The sequence below is a fragment of the Xenopus tropicalis genome, chromosome 6 (genome assembly GCF_000004195.4).
Source record: "Xenopus tropicalis strain Nigerian chromosome 6, UCB_Xtro_10.0, whole genome shotgun sequence".
Taxonomy (NCBI): Eukaryota; Metazoa; Chordata; class Amphibia; order Anura; family Pipidae; genus Xenopus; species Xenopus tropicalis.
This window is the reverse complement of record NC_030682.2, coordinates 19,339,853-19,360,739: the sequence shown is the minus strand read 5'-3', so window position 1 is coordinate 19,360,739 and position 20,887 is coordinate 19,339,853. Positions and strand designations below refer to the sequence as shown.

The 20,887-nt window shown below is 39.7% G+C and overlaps 1 protein-coding gene across 2 annotated transcripts in view; it reads right to left on the bottom strand.

Moving 5' to 3' along the window:
• wdr37 (WD repeat domain 37) overlaps window positions 1–20,887 on the bottom strand; it is a 92,289-nt gene that overhangs the window by 37,076 nt on the left and 34,326 nt on the right. For both annotated transcript variants that reach the window (XM_012964205.3, NM_001102995.1), the window contains 4 exon segments: window positions 12,997–13,173; window positions 10,604–10,700; window positions 7,826–7,921; window positions 6,690–6,754 (listed from right to left, as the gene is read on the bottom strand). In XM_012964205.3, the coding sequence (XP_012819659.1) occupies window positions 6,690–6,754; window positions 7,826–7,921; window positions 10,604–10,700; window positions 12,997–13,134 (396 nt within the window). In that variant the 5' untranslated portion in view covers window positions 13,135–13,173.

The following is a 20,887-nucleotide window of genomic DNA, read 5'->3' as shown; positions in this document are numbered from 1 at the left end:
TGTGTGTGTAGATATGAGTGAGCTAAACCAAGGGAAAGGTATTTCCATTTGCTTTGGTTTTTACTGTAGCCACCTCTTTCCTTTTGATGAAAAATGGGATATCGCATATCAAAGACAATTCTACTGTTTAATCAAGTCCAATGTATACTTAAACAGCTGGATTATATATCTGTCTATACACATACAAAAGGAGTACAAAGGATTCTATCAGTACTAGTGCGGCCAACGTACGGCTAGTGCCACATCAGTCAGATTCTCAGCCAGTGGAAAAATGCAGGCAGAGAATCCGCCCCTACGCTCCGAGTAGCTACCTGACAGCAGATTCTGGCTCAGAAATGCTTGAGTATGCTCTGGGTGCAGGTACATCAGAAAGCGTTAGGTGTGTGGAGGCAGAAACGCAGGCCAGGAATCAGCCAGGTGTGGCGCAAACCTATAGCTTGCCATACATGCAACAATATTACTGTACAAAATGTACTTTTGTGCGGTTTTCATACCATGTGTGAGTTCTGAATTATTGTCCCAATAATTTCTGTACCATGGCGATTGGTTGTTTAGTTGACTGAACAGGTTAGAAAATTTTGGTCGGATAATGATAAAATCTGCGCATGTATTGTATATCTGACGATATCCTTGGGGAGCCTACAATCGGAGCCACTTTAGTTCAACTGGTGCCTGAGCTGAGCTGGGCTTTATCCTACAATTTCAATCTGAATGTTTAGTTTAGTTTCAGCGGAAGACTAAGGGCTGTGATAGAGGAAACTTTCGGCGCCGCGTATGCCATCCCACTGGCGATTTACATTCTCGCTGGTGGGATGGCATTTTGGGGAGATTTGTTGCGCTGCAACTTATCTCCCGGTCTGTCACAGCCCTTAAGCTGGCCATACACGCACCGATAATATCGTACGAAACCTCGTTTCGTACGATATTCGGTGCGTGTATGGCAAGGCGGCGAGTCGACCGATATCGCAGGAAGCTGCTGATATCGGTCGACTCGCCGATCGGGCCAGTTAAAAGATTTTGATCGGGCGCCATAGAAGGCGTCTTACCAAAATCTGCCTTCAGCGCTGAATCGGCAGAAGGAGGATAGAAATCCTATTGTTTCTACCTCCTTATCTGCCTGTTTCAGCCCTGAAAGGCTGAATGGTCGCCGATGGTCGCACGAAAGATCGCAGACCGCCACGTGTGTGGCCACCTTTACATCCCTTCATTCTCTGTGATTGCAACCCAGAAGCCAAATGATTGTGTACACAAGAAGAGTGGATGAGATAACTAAATAAACAAAAGGATAACATTCTAGCATCCCTTTATCCGTTCTTATCTTGCCTGCCTTTAAAGTAATAATTGCTGATTTAGATAATGGCCACTGATAGGCCTCATTTGCTGCTATCCAAACAGCTTCTATTACTAGGAATTAGTAGGACTAAAAATATACTCCCTAGCTAGTGAGGTGGAAATATATTTTGCAATATATATGTAAGCCTTACACAATGTTTGAAGGTGTAAATTACATACTATATATTAGTGTTCTTGTCCCTATGGAAAGTGTCACCATGATACACACAGATAATGAATAAAGAAGGTTTCACTAAGCACAGATCACGGATTTGTATTTCTGTGGCTCTCCCTGAGAGGAACCCATTGCTCACAAATGCTTTGCATTGTAAATATTCATTAAAAAGAAGGTGCATTTTGGGATCCAAAGTATGTATTCCCCCCCCAACGGTGAAGTTGAAATGGTAGCTGCCGGTAGGTGGGGGTGCTTTCCCTGGCCCCGGAGCAGAGCTTGTTGAAATGTGTGATTATAATAACAGCTTATGGTGGTGTCACATTCCTTCTCTGTATATATCTGTAAACACCCTGCACTAACCTCCAGCCCATGCCGGCAGTTACTAAGCAGGACAGAGAATAATAGTGGAACAGGAGTTTGCGCCTGTTTAAACAATGGAAAATGTTCTGGATGAAAGAGAGCAGAATTTCTTCCAACCCTGCAGAAAATAAGCTCTTTAAGAACAGGAAATCTCTCCTCCAAAGCAATTTCTGTTCGGTTTTATCACTGCACCAATGTTATTGGATAGTAAAAAAAAAAAAAATGATAATCTACTATTAAGCACCATGGCACGCTACAAAGTATAAGCAGTAAACTTGGTCTTAAAAGGTAAATTTCATCTTCTGCTTCGTCTACTCCTGTTTTTAATCCAGTTAAAACAAAGTAAAAGCTTAGGCCTTAGAATAAAACAACCCGCCAACACTTCCTGGCGTTGAGTCTGATTGCAATTGCCTGTCAACCCTGGTACTGGCAGTTTTTTACAGTAGAAAACCTCCTGTAAACTAAATGACAGGCAGCTATCAGGGCGTTCTTCTGCCTGGAGATTTGTTTGTGCAACTACCATCAGTGGTTTCTGATTCTGACTGCAATATGTATCCCCAATAACCACCTTAAAGGAACAGTTCAGTTTAAAAATTAAACTGGGTAAAATGGACAGACTGCACAAAATAAAAAATAATTCTAATATAGTTAATTAGGCAAAAATGTAATCTGTAAAGGCTGGAGTGACCAGATGTCTAACATAATGGCCAGAACACTATTTCCACATGGGACATAACTGTCCAATTAGTTTGTGAGCATGCAGGTCAGATTTAAATGCAAACTAACTGAACCGTTATGTCCCATATGGAAGTAGTGTTCTGGCCATTATGTTAGACATCTGCTCACTCCAGCCTTTATAGATTACATTTTTGCCTAACTAACTATATTAACATTTTTTATTTTGCGCAGTCTGTCCGTTTTACCCGGTTTCATTTTTACACTGAACTATTTCTTTAAAATCAGCTCCACTCTCTTCCTAACGTCAGCCCCACTCTCTGGCCCTATTCCTCAGTTATATCATGTGATGTTGATATGATCACAGTGTTTATTGGTAAAAAAAACTAATTCTCTATAGACTTGGGGCATCTTCAGATCATGGTACCCTGTTGATGTCATGACGCCCTCTGTTTATGACCAGGAAGCAAAATATAAACGAAGGTATGTGAGTAGCAAACACAGTTGCGGTGGGGATTAACTACTGAATGTTCTACTAGCTGTAAAAGGGGACAGTTGATAGATATGATGCCTTATAAGAGCTTATGAAATGTAACACTTTTAGGTCATTCTGTGCACATGCACAACAGCAAACAGGGAATAGAGCCATTACCCAGAAGTCTCCACCCCTCAACTCCCAGCTTCCCATTCTTCCTATTCTGAAACTGCGAGTTCCACCTGCCTTCCTAGAGAAAGAACGTGAGCGCTACAGCAAGCAGGAGAAAAGAACATATTTAGCATCTCTATAACATTCCAACATCTAGTTTCTGTTTGAACAAAACTGTATCATCCCGTGGAAATTTACACCTACAGAATTGCAATGGTACTTTTTCAAGCAAGCTACTTGAGTTTATAAAGGGTCCTTTAAAAGGAACAGTTCAGTGCAAAACTGAAATTGGGTAAAATGGAGAGGCGGTGCAAAATAAAAAAATATTTGCAATATAGTTAGGCAAAAATGTAAAAATCTATAAAGGTTGGAGTGAGCAAATGTCTAACATAATAGCCTGAACACAACTTTGTACTTTCAGCTCTCTAACCTCTTAGTAAGCCACATTGGACATAACAGCTTAGTTTGTGAGCACCCAGGTCAGATTCAAAAGCAAACTGAACAGTTATGTCCCATATGGACCCTCCTCAAGTTACTGATTGGTTACTGACTACTAACAGCTTACACGAGCACAAGCCAAATCTAGCTGCCGATATCGATCCCTTAGGCCGATTAGGCAGCTTATCGGCCCATGTAGGGACAGCAACGATGGGCCTGCCCAACCGACATCTGGCCTGAAATCGGGCAGGTTAAAAAATTCAGTCGGATCAGGGACCGCATCAGCTTGTTTATGTGGTCCCCGAACCGACTGCGCCCATTACCGTCGTTATAATTCAATTGTTTAGCCCCTAGGCCAAACAACCGAATTAGCCTAAATTCCCCCAATATCGCCCACCCGTAGGTGGGGATATCGGGAGAAGATTTGCTTGCTTGGCGACCTCTAGAGAGCTGCAAAGGAGGAAGTAGAGTTCTTCCCATTATGTTAGACATCTGCCCACTCCAGACTTTATAGATTACATTTTTGGCTAACTAACTATATTAAAAAACATTTTTTATTTTTCACAATCTATTTTACCCAGTTTAATTTTTACAATGAACTATTCCTTTAACCAGTTTCCTGCAGTAGAATGCCGAATCTATAGCACCTGCCTGCAAAGAATCATAGATTGTACATTTCTGTATATTTAATATTCTATGCATATAACGTGTATTTGTTCCACGTGTGGAGTGCCTTGCTTAAAAACAGATGTCTCACATAGCAATCATGGTGGCCGGTAGCAGAGGGGTTATAAATATAAGAACTAAACAAATAATTTTATGGTACAGGTATCGGACCCCTTATCCGGAAACCCGTTATCCAGAAAGCTCCGAATTACGGAATGCCCGTCTCCCATAGACTCCATTTTAATCAAATAATTCAGAATTTTAAAACTGATTTCCTTTTTCTATGTAGAAATAAAACAGAACCTTGTAATTGATTCCAACTAAGATATAATTAATCCTTATTGGATGCAAAACAATCCTATTGGGTTTAATTAATGTTTTATTGATTTTTTAGTAGACTTAAGGTATTGAGATCCAAATTACGGAAAGACCCCTTATCCGGAATACTCTTGGTCCCGAGCATTCTGGATAATGGGTCCTATACCTGTATTACAGTGCAAGATATCTAATCATCATACAGCCTTGGGCAGTAACTGTTCTGTAGTTTTAAATCAACCTGTTTTCTAATTGGATTAAAAAGAAATCCTTGACAAAAGTCGCTTTTCTGAGATTTATTCTGACAAATACACTGACAAAATAAATATCTAGCGATGAAAATTATTGTTAGGTGCTTAATAAGAACAGCATAGAATAAAATGACTCTTCTCGGCTAGCTGTGCCTGGCTTCAAGCAATACTATAAAAATAAAACTATGAAAATATTAATACTGCAAACTGCTACAGTCTGGGTGTGAAATCACGAGATTCAGTGTACAAGGTTTACTGCTCAAGGGAATCCTGTTTACATGGTCTCTATAAAGAAATGAGTTATGAATTTTTCATCATCTCATTAGACTAAAGCAACAAGTTGTGTATCACAGGCCTTTGTTCTTGGCTATTCTTTATTTAACATGTTCCTTAATAACGTACAGTACACAGAGCAGCTGAAAGAAAGGAGTCTGTTGATGACCAAAATTCACTGAGCAACAGAGTGCATGAAAAATTTATATGGCAGCTCAGATACCTGGTAAAAAGTAAGAAAGGAGCAGGGCACATCCCAATAATATACAAAAAATATAAACTTTATTAGTATTTTACAAATAAAATAAGCAGGCCATCTTTTTTTTTTTTTTTTTTTATATTATTGGGATGTGCCCTGCTCCTTCTTACTTTTTGTGTTCTTTTGGGGATCTCAAAGGGGACCCCTGCAGTGAGCACCTACCATATTGAATTGTAGGTGTGCAGCACCACATAATAGTATTTTGCTCAGTTACCTGGAGCCTAAATAAAAGGGGAATAAATAAAAAAGGGCAACTGTTTCTGTTATGAAAACCTAGCTGTCCATGGGGGGGGAGAGGTTACTTCCATCAGAGGAGAAGCATCACATTGTGGATATGAGAATAAGGGGGGGTGGGTTGAGAGAGGGGTTGAATTTGATTGAAATACGTATCATAAACTCACTGGCTATATAACTATAGCTTAAACTGGTTTGTGTTATTTGCTTTAATTACTTAGAAATCTACTATGTTGGTGGGATGCTCATCTTTTTATAAATAAGCCAATTTCCTGGACCCTGTGGCCATTGTGAAAGATGATGTTATTTAAAATGATTTACCCTCCCGATTTGTGTGCTGTACCTATTCTTTATACACAGCTCAATATTCCTTCTTAAGCTGGCCATGCATAGATAGATCTGATTGTTTGGCCTCACAGGCAAACAACTGCCTCACATGTCATTTTGGCACCACACGGGCCAAGAAAAAAAAAAAAAAAGCAGCTGCTGGAGTCAATAGAATACCCTTGCCTAGTCTTACACAGCTTGAAACAAAAACATAAGGGGTCATTAAAAACTGCAAGTGCTGCTGTGGTCCTGTAAATTTAACTGCAGTCAGTTGTGCTCAAAACCATGTTTGTTAGGGTACTTGCAGCAAAATGCCCTCCTTGCACTTCCCTATAGTTGCTCAGTCATTCCTGCCTCCCGTTCCAAACTGAGCACAATTGCACCTATTGACACAGAGGAACCCTGGAGCTACTGCCACCACCAGACCAGGAGGGAGCCTAAGGGCTCCCTCGACGCCTTGTACCTAAAGAATAGGGTGCACTTCTCTCGCTCACAGAAACATCAACTTCACTTTGACGCAATTGCATCCAATTTGCAACAAAGTTTAATTGCATTCATTTTGATGCATCACTCAAAATTGCATCAGGTGCTATGCCCCCTGCCACAAGCAACAGCACTGGAATTCAGTGAAAATGTTGCATTATGGGGGAAAAAACATGCCAAATGCTCACTGCACTTGCGATCGTATATGACCCCTATATTCTTCTTAAAAAGCCATGAGAAAGGAATCATTTTTACCTTGCTGGTGGAAGCTTTGTAAGTTGTCTTCAACTTCTGGGAAAGCTGGCTTGTACTGTGGCTAGCTGTGAAGACAAAAGAAATGACATTAAATAAAATCTATGGGGACGAATTTAATTCAAACAGCATTTTTACATATTGGTTGAGGAATAGGTGTTGCAATAGACTGATGCAAGTGTCAAAATAGCCACTCTGCCAATTTATAATAGTGCCAACTTGCACTAAGCCACTTGTTTGGCCCATTTGGAAAAGTAGTGGACCTTTAATGGAAAGAGGAGAGTGGATCGATCTGAGTCTAATCCAGTCCTGCTCACGCCGCAACACAATAGGAGGCATTAGCAACAGTATTTTCAGCAGCTATTGGGTTGCTAGGGTCCCAGTTACCTTAGCAAGTAGGGAGTGGTATATGATTGGTATATGAATAGGAGAGGGCCTGAATAGAATAGAAAGTTACACAAAAACAATTATAATACATTTGTAGTCTCAAGGAAATATAGTTTTTTCGGCTGCCGGGGTCAGTGACCCCCATTTAAAAACTGCAAAAAGTTGGAAGATGAAGGCAAATTATTAAAAAAAAACCTATAACAAATAATGGAGACCAGTTGAAAAATTGCTTAGAAATGGCCTTTTTAAAACATACTAAAAGTTAACTTAAAGATGAACCACCCCTTTAAAAGATATGACTGCATCCCATTGTCCTATTATGTTCATTCTGAGCCCCCGAAAGCCGCCATTAATATCTATTAACACGGCACAAGGATTTATGGCTTTATTTGCAGAGCAAGGGAACACCAGAAATGAATGGGAAGCTCATTCACACTGCTATTGTGATGAGATATATGTATCATAATAAGGGAGCACAGCACCGTTCTATGATACAATAGCTGCCGCATTGCCCACTTAAACAACTGATTTCCCATGACTATATGTGTGTGTATGCTGCTGACAAGCACAGCTCATGCTTTTTATAGAACAGAAAAGGCTGACCTGTATAGGATTTCAGCACACACAACACTGGGTTTTGCAGCAACTTGTGAGAAACAAAGCAATTAATCCCTGCTTGAGTGTATAAAGCTGTTACTCACCCATACGAAACATCTGTAGCAATATATCATTTTTCTCTGCTCAGTTCTTACCTTTTGTTTTCATCTGTCCCTTGCTTAATTCCGCTCCATCGATGGCCTGCCCTTCCACTGCTAAGCGATCATTCAGTGTATCGATCTCCCGACGTACTTTTTAGATTAAAAAAAAAGAAAAATATGTTTAAGTATCACTTGCTCTAACCACATAAATGACTTTAAAATCTGTAGACCTCTTTGCTCTATAGCAAAGGATGGCTCCCCCAACCCTAGTTGAGGACTGAAGAAAATTATAAAGGCATAAAACTCAGATATCCCCAAGATTAAATATTAACTGCCTGCACCATAAGTATTTCTATGACATGACCACGGGGAAGTCATTAGTTCAGAGGTATCACTCTAAAAACACAAGTACACATTTTAGAAGCCACTGAGTGAATAATAGATTATAGAATATATAGAAAATGCAGAGCCAGCAAAGCAGTTGGGTTTGTAGCTGAAGGAGGGAACCATGGGTCTTACAGCAGAGAGATGTAGTCACTACAACAGAACGCAAAACGCTGTACAGGTATGGGATCTGTTATTTAGAAACCCATTATCTGGGAAGCTCCGAATTACGGAATGCATGTCTCCCATAGACTCTGTTTTAATCAAATAATTCAGATTTTTAAAATTGATTTCCTTTTTCTCTGTAATAATAAAACAGTACCTGTACTTGATCCCAACTAAGATATAATTACCCCTTATTGGGGGGCAGAACAGCCCTATTGGGTTTATTTAATGGTTAAATGATTCCTTTTTCTCTGTAATAATAAAACAGTACCTGTACTTGATCCCAACTAAGATATAATTACCCCTTATTGGGGGCAGAACAGCCCTATTGGGTTTATTTAATGGTTAAATGATTCCCTTTTCTCTGTAATAATAAAACAGTACCTGTACTTGATCCCAACTAAGATATAATTACCCCTTATTGGGGGCAGAACAGCCCTATTGGGTTTATTTAATGGTTAAATGATTCCCTTTTCTCTGTAATAATAAAACAGTACCTGTACTTGATCCCAACTAAGATATAATTACCCCTTATTGGGGGCAGAACAGCCCTATTGGGTTTATTTAATGGTTAAATGATTCCCTTTTCTCTGTAATAATAAAACAGTACCTTGTACTTGATTCCAACTAAGAATTAATCCTTATTAGAGGCAAAACAATCCTATTGGGTTTAAATTCTTTTTTTATTGAGTTTTTTAAGGTATAGCAAATAGCAAAATTACAGAAAGACCACTTATCCATAATAACCTTGGTCCCGAGCATTCTGGATAATGGGTCTTATACCTGTACCATAGAATAGATACTGTAACATCTACGTAAGAAAATAGCTAATGGCTAGGGGGTTTTGAAAACTGAAACCATATAAAGAATGATATACAGTGGTGCTAGAAAGTTTGTGAACCCTTTAAAAATGTTCTATATTTTTATATGAATGTGAATACATTATCTAATTTTCAAACAAGTCCAAAAAGTAGATGAAGAAAACCCAGTGAGACAATGAAACAAAAATTGTTATAGTTGGTCATGTATTTATTGAAAAAGCACGACATGTCATGGCCTTTTGGGAGTTTTGCTAAATTACAGAATTTTATCCTCACAGTATTTTATTTGTAAACTCAAACCGATCGAATAGGGTTTGAAAACAAAAGCAACTGTGCGCATCCATCCTAAGGTCATAAAGAGAAATAAACACATTGTTTGCAAAGGCATTTAGAACCTTGGGAACTGGTAGATCTGTGTTTACACTGCTGAAACAAAAAAACGCTGTGGTAAGGTCACGACTGGCATATCATTCAGTGAAACTCTACTTTTCAAAGAGAGAAACCCAAGTCTTTTTATTGTCTAAGTGTCAGGAATACGACAAAAAGAGAAAGTTCTGTAGCTTAGAGAAGAGCACTGTCTACTTCTTTGCAGAGGAAAGGGATTGACAACAATCTCTAAGCTCTTTATTGCTCTCACCCACAGTGTGATGTGTCGCTGTGAGAATTTAAAGGAATACTGTCATGGGAAAACATGTTTTTTTCAAAACCAATCAGTTAATAGAGCTTCTCCAGCAGAATCCTGAATTGCATAGTTTTTCAAAAACACAGATTATTTTATATTTAATTTTGAAATTCCACATGGGGCAAGCCATTTTATTTATTTCCCAGGGTGCCACAGCCATGTGCCATATGTTCTGTCACACTTTACTGCTGAGCTGCAAGTTGAAGTGATATCCTCCCCCCTCCCAGCAGCCGATCAGCAAAACAATGGAAAGGGAGTTAGATAGCAGCTCCCAGTAGGTATCAGAATAGCACTCAATAGTAAGGAATCCAAGTCCGGCTTGGACTCCTCCAGTTACATGGTAATAGGAGAAACAATAGGTTAGCTGAAAGCAGTTCTAATGTGTAGCGCTGGCTCCTTTTGAAAGCTCAGACTCAGGCACAATGCACTGAGATGGCGCCTACACACCATTACATATGCATTTTAAATGGTAAAGTGAATTATTTGCTATGTAAACAGTGTAATTTAGAAATAAAATGTACACCATAAAAATCATGACAGTATCCCTTTAACCTAAGGGGCAATGACACACGGCACTCTGTTGCCCATAGGAATTCTCCATGGATGACAGTGCCCAAATACAACCTTTCATTTCTGTAAAAGGGTATCCCCAAGGGTGAAACACTAAAATTGTTATCACACAAAGTGGCAGAAGAAGGGGCTGTCACACGCTTACACCACTGCAATCTTTTGCAGAAAATATGCAAAGTGTGAAGTCCTTTTTTAGAACCAAATACTCACATTCCAAGTTCTCCAGATAAAGATTCTCAAATTCTCTTTCTATTTGCCCGAAAAGCTCCAGCAGTGTGTTGCGAACGGATGACGGCAGCTTGGAATCCTTTGAGCATATAAATGGAAGAAAAAGAGAATAAACACATCAAATCTGTTCCTGGCTCGCTGAATCTATTAAAAACAAAGATAGGATACATACTAAAGGAACAAGCAAAGACTGGGAGAGAATAAGCACAGGGATGGGTACAAGACTAGTGAGGATTGAAGTTCATTTTCACTACAGGTATGGGATCCGTTATCCGGAAAACCGATATACAGAAAGCTCCGAATTATGGAAAGCCTGTCTCCCATAGACTCCATTTTAATCAAATAATTCAGATTTTTAAAATTGATTTCCTTTTTCTCTGTAAAAATAAAACAGTGCTTTGTATTTGACCCCAACTAAGATATAATTAATCCTTACTGGATGCAAAATAATCCTATTGGGTTTAATTGATGTTTTAGTAGACTTAAGGTCTGAAGATCCAAATTACGGAAAGACCCCTTATCCGGAATACCCTTGGTCCCAAGCATTATGGATAACGGGTCCTATACCTGTATTATTAATTTGTGGTTTTGCAATTTTTTTAAATAAATAGATTTGTCCTCAGTAGGGATGAACTGCATCCAGGATTCTGTTCGGGATTCTGCCCTTTTTTGTCAGGATTCGGCCGAATCCATGCTCCTGGCCGAACCGAATCCTTAAAAATCACATTACATTTTGCCATCTAAAGACAGAAGTTGAAAACATTTAACCCTTCCATAGCCTAAGTGGATTTGGGGCATCCCTAGTCCTCAATTATATTTTTCTGCCTCTTTCTAGCCTGCAGCTGGTTGTTTGGGTCAGTGGTGCTTTTATTATTATTTCTTATACTATTACTCTTTATTTTTCTTATAGCTTACATTTGTATTCAGGACCTGTTCCATTCTGACTTCCTAACTACTGCATGGTTATTGGGTTAAATAAGGTATAGCAACCAAACAGCCTAGAACTGACCAATTCTGCAGGTTGCAGAATCATACTAAAAATAAATTTTTGAACTCCCCCTTTAAATGTACTTGTACAGGGAACAGAAAGTCACATCTAACCTGCATTTAAACGTCAAGAAAATAATAGTTTTACCCCTACTCTCAAGCCATTCAGAGGCTTTTAGGATGTAAGACTTGAGACCTCTGCAGCTGCACTACCCATTAGCTCACAGTAGGTATTTCAGTCCCTGTCTGTTATTATGAACATGAGCAGAGAAAATACTTTAGTTCTGTCAGTTTTGTATTTATAGTGCGGCTAAGTTCAACTTAGAACACCTTAGCTGTGATGCAAGGTTATGCTCAATTCAAGATAAATATATTCACCTTAGAGAGCAGCCTACTCTGGGGCAACAGATGATGCAAGTGGAAAAAAGCAGAGAATTGCCTCCCAGCTAGGGACAAGTTATTAAAAAATGTACAAGTAAACAACCCCTATTGGCATATACATGAACTGATAAGATTATACTAATACCATAGAGGCAAATGCCAGAGGGGCTGCTGTAAGATGCCACTGACAGTCGCCATTTACTGGGCTGGTGGGGGCTGTTCGGACTTCTCTGAACCTCATATGCCAGGGCTTATTTTGAATCCCAGTGTGGACCTTATACTATATACCGATGTGATTTCAGACTGCCCATTCAAAGATTATTTCCCCCTAAAATTAACATTTGACATGATGCAAACAGTAACATTCTGTAAGACAAATGGAATATAGTCATGATTCCTTAATTTTGTGCTTTTTAAAAAAATGGAGTTGTATCAGGCTTGGATGTTGGTCTGCAGTCTTGTAGATATGGTAATTAAACCATAGCAACCAGGCAGCTGATTCGAAGTCAGAATGGAAGATAACTAAGAGTCTGAATAGAAAGATGCCCCATTAAGGGTGAAGACACATGGAGCTACTTAGTAACAGCTACTTGTCATGGCTACTAAACGCCAGAAAATACCCTGCAATAGACAATACTGAGAAATGCCTCTGTTAAAACACATGTAGAGACAATTACCAGTAAATGATCTGCATTGTCTATTTTATTAGCCGTGACAAGTATCTTCATCCTTATAAAAATAAAATCAATTACTGGGGTACTGTAGAGCAGGGGTGGCCAGGCTCTTGCTATCGTTGATCGACCGATGACTCCTCCCCCAAGACGCAGGTTAAGTACGCATTCACTACGCACTTCCACATCCCCTGGCTTCGTCGCGGTCCCCCAAAAATCCATGGGGGATCGACTGGTGGACCGCGATTAACGTCTTGGCCACCCCTGCTGTAGGAGGATAACTGGCAAAGGAGTTTTAGCATGAATGACTCTTTGATGGGTGCTATGAAATCTCACCTGGCCTTCCAACATCTCTCTTTGTAGCCCGGGGCGATCTTGCTCTGAGCTGTTAGTCCTCTTTATGGAGAGACTATGAGATTTGCGTTTCTGCTTTGTCTGGCGTGCAGCTGCCCAGCTTCCACTTTCAGTGGGCATCCCTCCTCCAACAGGTGGCTTCAAGTGGATTAATACAAACTACAATGACAGTAAAATAAAGATAAGTTAAGAGAGAAATTCTTAAAGTTCTATAATTACCAGAAGCTCTATAATAGCCAACTAACTTGGCCATAAAACATAGAGCAGGGGTGTTGGCAGCCGCCTTGTCTGGCTGCATCGCATCTGCAACTGACTGCCAAAGACCAATTGATCTGGTCCTGGCTGCCAGTACTTCATGCTGCTGTCTGGTGCTAAACAGCAGTTCTTTTAGTAACTTCCTTTTCTAGTATGAAGCCCTGCCCCCTTTTGCTTATGGAGCCCTCCTTCTCTCTCTGACTAGGATGACCACAAAGAGGTGCCTACTGCACATGCCTGATTGATTTTAATTGTAGTGGAGACCGTGAGCATGCCCAGTAGGCACCTCTCTTTGAGGTCTTCATAGTCAGAGACAGAAGGAGTGCTCAGAAAGCAAAAGGGGGAGGAGCTTCAGGCTAGAGAAGGAAGTAAAAGAGCTGCAGTTCAGCTGCTTGTAACAGAGACACAAAATAAATTTGCATGCAGTGAATTAATGCTGTTCTGTGGGCTGTTTGCAGTAATTTTAGGGAATTTTAAAATAAAAAGGGGAACAGATTAGGTCTGCAATTTATTTTTAAGGAGCAATTTCTTTGAAAAAAAGGCTTTAGCAGTTTCTTCTCTGCCAGGTTCTGAAGCAGACCAAATTCCCTATGCAGGTTGACTCTCCAAAAAGAAGTGTAGAGGGAGCCCTCCCAGCAGCAATAATATGACAGCTACTCAGGGGAGCACTTTCCGTCAATATATTTTGAACTGTATTCCAGCATTTCTGCATATTTATTGTAGTATTATTCCAACATTTAGTTCTCCTTTAATTCAGCCCAGAGTTTCATTTCCATAGTTGCCAACGTGGCCTATTTCCAGTAGCAGATGGTACAGGAATTTGCTCAGTTTTACCATCTATCTAGAGGCTGCTGGCAGTAAATGAAGTTGATATTCTGTCAAACAGCACTGAAACAATAGTTTTGTTATGATTAATTCTAAAATAATTGTTAAAGCTGCTTAAAAATATTGTACAATAGGAGACACTGATTGAACTGTAAGCAATGCTGAGCATAGAAATCCTATATCTTATATGAGCTGTAAAATCAAAGATGTGTCGTGGCTTTGCAGCTGCCCACACAACAGAGCTAGAAAAACAAACATTTCCTGAATATTAGTTCAGAAATAGCTGATTTTCATTCTGCAAACAAATTACCAAATAGCAGATCCTGCTCAGAGCGCACACAATGTGCACGCCACATATCCCTGCAGTGCATTCATTTAAACATTATGTCAGTATTAGCATGCTGGTTTTGTACTAATTTTACTATTGTCAGACAAATTGGCTAATTCTGAAGCCCCATTTAGGCTCCAAAAATAAAAGCTGACACTAATGACTTTTAATGTTAGCAGCTATACTTTATAGATGTTTTAGGCACACTGGGAAATGATACAGAGCTGTCTATAGAGAGATTTGCTCCATTATTCTCAGTCTGGCTTAACACAACCTTCCTTATAACCAGAGTTCCCACAAAGTATCTTGGGGCCCCATATGCCCAACCTGCCCACACCCCCAAACAAGCCTAAACTGTCAAGCTGTAGATTCTGGAACATCATTAGACCGTGTATGGGCACTAACGACTGGCCTGAAATTGGCCAGATCTCGATTGGGCAGGTTTGAAAATTAGCTTGCATGGCTCGTTGATGTCCCCAAACCGACGGACGCCTATACCCGTTGTTCTAATTTGATCGTTTGGCCCTTAGCCCAATATCACCCACCCGTAGGTGGGGATATCGGGAGCAGATCTGCTCCCTAGGGGACCTTTCAAAGCGAGCAGATCTTAGCGTGTATGGCCACCTTAATACACCATAGCCCCCCAATGGGGAGCTCTTGGTGGACTAAGATTTGAAATACGCCCTGGCATTTCAAGTACAGAGGCACAATGTCCCAATCTACCCAAGGTAGAGTCCTGCGCAGGACCCATTTTGGGGATTCAGACCTCACCCGGACCCACAGTCACAATCCTCCACCAATCCTGGAGCATATTTTAAGGGCAAATCTACTGAGATGGAATAATATTTTCTTGTGCATTTCAATGTTATTGGTATTTATCAACTTCTCTCGTGCATTCTCTGCAAAAAAAATAAAAAAAAGCTAAAACCTGCTGAGATGCAACCAATCCAATGGGTACATCAGAACATTTTCCAAATTAAATCTTTTTTTCACTCCCCATACCTGACACTTCTTGACAGTTATCGAGAATTCTAGAGTTACTTTGCCATAAAAGTAAACAAGAATCTTGGCGAGATTCTCTAAAAATGTTTACGCCTTTTCACAATCGACAATATCTGAGCAACAAATACAGGAGTGGAGAATTGCTGGGCTATTTCTTTAGAGCGAGGTTTCGGCAAGAATTTAGAGAACTTGGTCCCTCAGTGTATAGAATTAAGATCAATTTTTAACTATTGGTACAGGTATGGGATCCCTAATCTGGAAACCCGATATCCAGAAAGCTCCGAATTACGGAAAGCCCGTCTCCCATAGATCCCATTTTAATCAAATAATTCAGATTTTTAAAATTGATTTCCTTTTTCTCTGTAAAAATAAAACAGTGCTTTGTATTTGATCCCAACTAAGATATAATTAATCCTTTCTGGATGTAAAATAATCCTATTGGGTTTAATTCATGTTTTATTGATTTCTTAGTAGACTCAAGGTATGAAGATCCAAATTATGGAAAGACCCCTAATCCGGAATACCCTTGGTCCCGAGCATTCTGGATAACAGGTCCTATACCTGTATTTAGAATAGTTTTCCAATGGTTTCTCCCCGTGGCTCTACCTAATTCTCAGTTATGTGATTCATCCTGTGTTTTCAGCAGTGATTTTGCACATTCTACATAGCAAGTGAGCAAGAAATATGTAGCTCTGTAACAGTGCATTTCGCACACTTGTGTGATTTATTGGCCATTTTCCTTTTAGAGTTCCTTTTCCTTTCCAACTCCACCCAAAACCGGTGAGAAGGTTGAACAAAGTCAATTTCCAGGCTGTTTCCTGCTGGTTAATTCAGTCAGTAAACAGTTTTCTAAAACCCACTGGATGTATGCTTACACACACACAGACACACACACAAATACACAAGGGAAATAATACCTGCTAACTGCAAAGACTATGTAAGTGCATTCAGAAGCAACCGTCCATCTTCAGCCCTCAGGCTGTCCTTGCACTTAGCCCTCCTTCCCTTTTATGAACATTTCAGCAGCACTTTCAGAGCAAATAAAAGAGCCTATGGCATGAAAAAAGCCAATAAAGCGAAACCAAGGGCTTTCCTGAGAACTTCTGCAATTCACGTAAACTTAATTAAAAAGAAAAGGCTCATTTCCTAGTTACTATGGCAGCCTTTGCAATACAGATAATTCAATCAATCAATAATTCAATAAATTTTCAAACTTAATTTGCCTAACTATATATACACGCCCCACCTTTCCCCTAGGACATTTGCAGTGTTACATTTTCTATTGCGTCACAAGTCTTCTTCAAAAACAAGGTTGAATTATAAATCTAGAGAAAAGCCAATTGTCCCCCTCACAGGACTCCATCTTGGTGCAAGATTTTGCCCAATGAAGCAACAGTCACACTAGCAGAATGCAAAAAGGAGAGAATAAAGGCAATGATCAGATACCTAATCCAAAGACCAAAAGTTGCAGTAAGAGAGGAAAGCAGCAGAACTGGACTATAGGCCAAAGGGCACATTAGACCACTCAAGAAGCCTTCCCACAACAAAGGAGGTCATCAACATCAGAAAACAGTCAATATATAAGAAATTGTTACAGATAAAAATAGAGAATCAAAAGGCAAAGGAAACCCACAGTGTAAGGATAATCTAGGAGCTTCTCCATTATGTGTTGGCCAGAAAAATATCTACAAGACCCCACCTTTCCCTATGCACCTGGGAAACAAAACCAGACATGATATGGTCACTTGTATGAGTAGGAGCTAAGCCAGAAAGTTTCTTCCTTTAGTCTGTAAATGGGGTCTCTCAGAGAAGGACTTCATAGCAATATGGGGAAACCATGTTGGACAGATTTATTTTCACTTTAGATGCCACTAAACATGCAGAGATACTCAAGATGGAGACAAGATGGAGTAAAGATATACTGAACATTTCCCCACCAACTACTTAGATCCACAAATTTGTAAAGTAAATTAAAAAAGAGAAAGTCTGGCATTCAGACTAAAGTGAGCTTCATTCTCCCTACTCATATCAGCGTTGTAGAAAAAACCTTTTTACCCTTTTATTAGAAGGCCCAACCTTATCCCAAGAGTTTGTCTGTTAAGGCATGGATGTTAAAATGGAAATGCAGATTATGAGAGCGAACAGATTTCTACATAGTTGGTTATGCAAGATCATGTCATAATCACTCATATTATAGATTTCCTTCAAAGAGGTTTCGGTAATCTAAAAATGAGAATGCCATCCCCCAGACATGGTCAAGCACTTGCCTACAATCTTTGACCACCAAGATCACCTACCTGTGGCAAGGAATAATAGGAGCAAACTACTCGATAATAGCCGAGTACAGAGGGCATCTTGTCTTTGTCTGTATAAAATTTGTGGTCACACTCTCACTGTACCCCGACCTAAAACTTTCCCTTTTTTCTGGAATTGGGGAGAGGAAGGGAATATATAGGATTAGTAAGGCCTAAAATGCACTAGTCTTCTTACTGGAGATGCCTCTACTTCTGCCTCTGTATCTGGAACATTTGCACTGCCAATCTATGTTAAAGCAAGTAAGAATTTATATAGGAATGGGACCCGTTATCCAGAATACTCCGGACCTGGGGTTTTCTGGATAAGTGGTCTTTCTGTAATTTGAAACTTGTACCTTAAGTCTGCTAATAAAATTCTTTAAACGGTAATTAAACCCAATAGAATTGTTTTGGCTCCAATAAGGATTAATTATATTTTAGTTGGAATCAAGTACTGTTTTATTATTACAGAGAAAAAGGAATCATTTAACCATTAAATAAATCCAATAGGACTGTTCTGCCCCCAATAAGGGGTAATTATATCTTAGTTGGGATCAAGTACAGGTACTGTTTTATTATTACAGAGAAAAAGGAAATCATATTTAAAAATTAGAATTATTTGCTTACAACGGAGTCTATGGGAGACGGCCTTTCCGTAATTTCAAACTTTCTGGATAACGGGTTTCCGGATAAGGGATCCCATACCTGTAGCACTTTATACAATAAATGGTTAAGTAGGTCTGATTATGATCACTGGCTTCCTCTGCAAAATGGCAGAAGAAGAAGCAGGGTAGCCACTATTGCAGTAGGTTTGGAACCATCATATAGGACTATGGTTATGGTGCCCAGATATATGGAGGAATAAAAACTAGACTGCTTAGTGCATATATGCTAGAGAGATACTATGGCTTCACTTACAAAGCGCCTACAAAAAGCATGTGCCCTCTGCTTATGCACGTACGATTTCTCGTGTTGTTATAATTAGACGAGCCAAGGGCAAAGGTAATGTTTCTGAGAAATAAGCATAATTTTCCTGTATTGACATGCGATAATGTTTTTTTTCAGAACTTCGGGGGAAGTCATTTAAATCTGCTGCCTTTTATTTCTTGCCAAGATAGATTAAAATCTCCTAAGGAGAAAGCAACGCGAGGCACAAGCACACAGTCAGTGGGGCATATTACTTGTGCGGCTACATTTCTGCAAAACACTCGCAATTAGGAAACAGCAAGGCAATTTATGGGTTTATTTCTCCTTTTAAAGAATAGTTCAGTGTAAAAATGAAACTGGGTAAAATAGACAGACTGCGCAAAAAAAAAAAGTTTTTAATATAGTTAGTTGGGCAAAAATGTAATCTACAAAGGCTGGAGTGGGCAGATGTCTAACATAATGGCCAGAATACTACTTCTTCCTTTACAGCTCTAAGCTTTTAGCAGTCAGTAACCAATCACTGACCTGAGGGGCCACATGGGACATAACTGTTCAGTTAGTTTCCATTTCAATCTGACCTGGGTGCTCACAAACTAACTGAACAGTCTGTCCATTTTACCCAGTTTCATTTTTACACTAAACTGTTCCTTTAAAGAAATACTTGAAATACAGACTGCCCACACCAGCACCTGCAGTGGTTTCATGGTGCTCTAGCACAAGGGTAGTTAAAAACAAATTTTAATGCCTTGCATTATCAGTCAACACCCAGGCCTAACCCATCTGAATCACATCTAGTGAATTTATCTAGGGTTACAGGTGCCTTAAAACTGCTGTGAAACAGAAAATGCTGGGTATTCTCATAGCCAGAATATTCTGAATTCCACATTAGAACTGCTTTCAGGTAACCTATTGTTTCTCCTACTCCCATGTAACTGGAGGAGTCCCAAGTTGGACTTGGATTTCTTACTATTGAGTGCTATTCTGATACCTACTGGGAGCTGCTATCTTGCTCCCTTCCCATTGTTCTGCTGATCGGCTGCTGGGGGGATATCACTCCAACTTGCAGCGCAGCAGTAAAGTGTGACAGAAATTTAACAGAGAACAGGTCACATGGCTGTGGCACCCTGGGAAATTAAGAATATGGCTAGCCCCATGTGACATTTTAAAATTAAATATAAAAACATCTGTTTGTTTTTTGAAATGCAGGATTCTGGAGAAGCTCTATTAACTGGTGGGTTTTGAAAAAAACATGTTTTTCCATGACAGTATCCCTTTAAATCTAGTCAAAATGGGTTTAGAATGCATGCTAACATACATTTACTAAATGCTATGAAGCCAACTGCCACACCTATGTACATATGGACATTCTAGAAGTGATGTTCCACTGTAACACATAAATACATCCCGAGAACAGCCCAGAAGTCCAACTTGTATTACATGGTGCTTGTGTGTAAGTGATAGGGAGTACGTAAAGGAACAGCCCTGTATACAATCAGTGTAAGAAACAGAAAGTAATACAAATGTCTGTGTTGCTAAGTTCCTGCTGTCCATTTCACATGGAATAATAAAATGCTGAATGTACCCCGAGGCAGCCCTGCACTAGCGAATGCTCAGCTGAACAATGCTGGATAATCTCGGGCACAATACAAAGTGGCTTTTATTAATTCTATTATATCAGCTCCATACACCTTTCAGTCACAGTATGAATTCATGTCAGTGGAGCTAAAAATAAAACTGAATGCTCTATGGTGTAATCCACACAAGCATTCGTGTAAGGGACGGAGTTCTTTTAACTGTTCCTTCCTTTTAATCCCTCTGCTTTAGTGTTTATTAGGGGTCTCTGGCCTAAATACCTTCCAAGTACACACAAATACAATTAAGAGCACAGATACCACTGCTAGATCTATTATCTAGAATGCTTGGGACCTGGGATTTTCTATTTTGCTAAAATTACCGGTACTCTGTACGGCCCCAGAAAAACATACCCTATTACCTGCATGCAGATTTATTTTGCTTCTCTGTTACAAGCAGCTAAACTGCAGCTTTTACAGACTTCCTTCCTTGCCCCCTTTTGCTTTCTGAGCCGTCCTTCTCTCTTAGACTATAAAAGACCTCAAAGAGGTGCCTACTGGGAATGCTCACTGCCTCGGCTCCAATTAAAATCAATTAGGCATGCGCAGTAGGCCCCCCTTTGAGGTTATAATAGTCGGAGAGAACAAGTGCTCAAAAAGCAAAAAGGGGT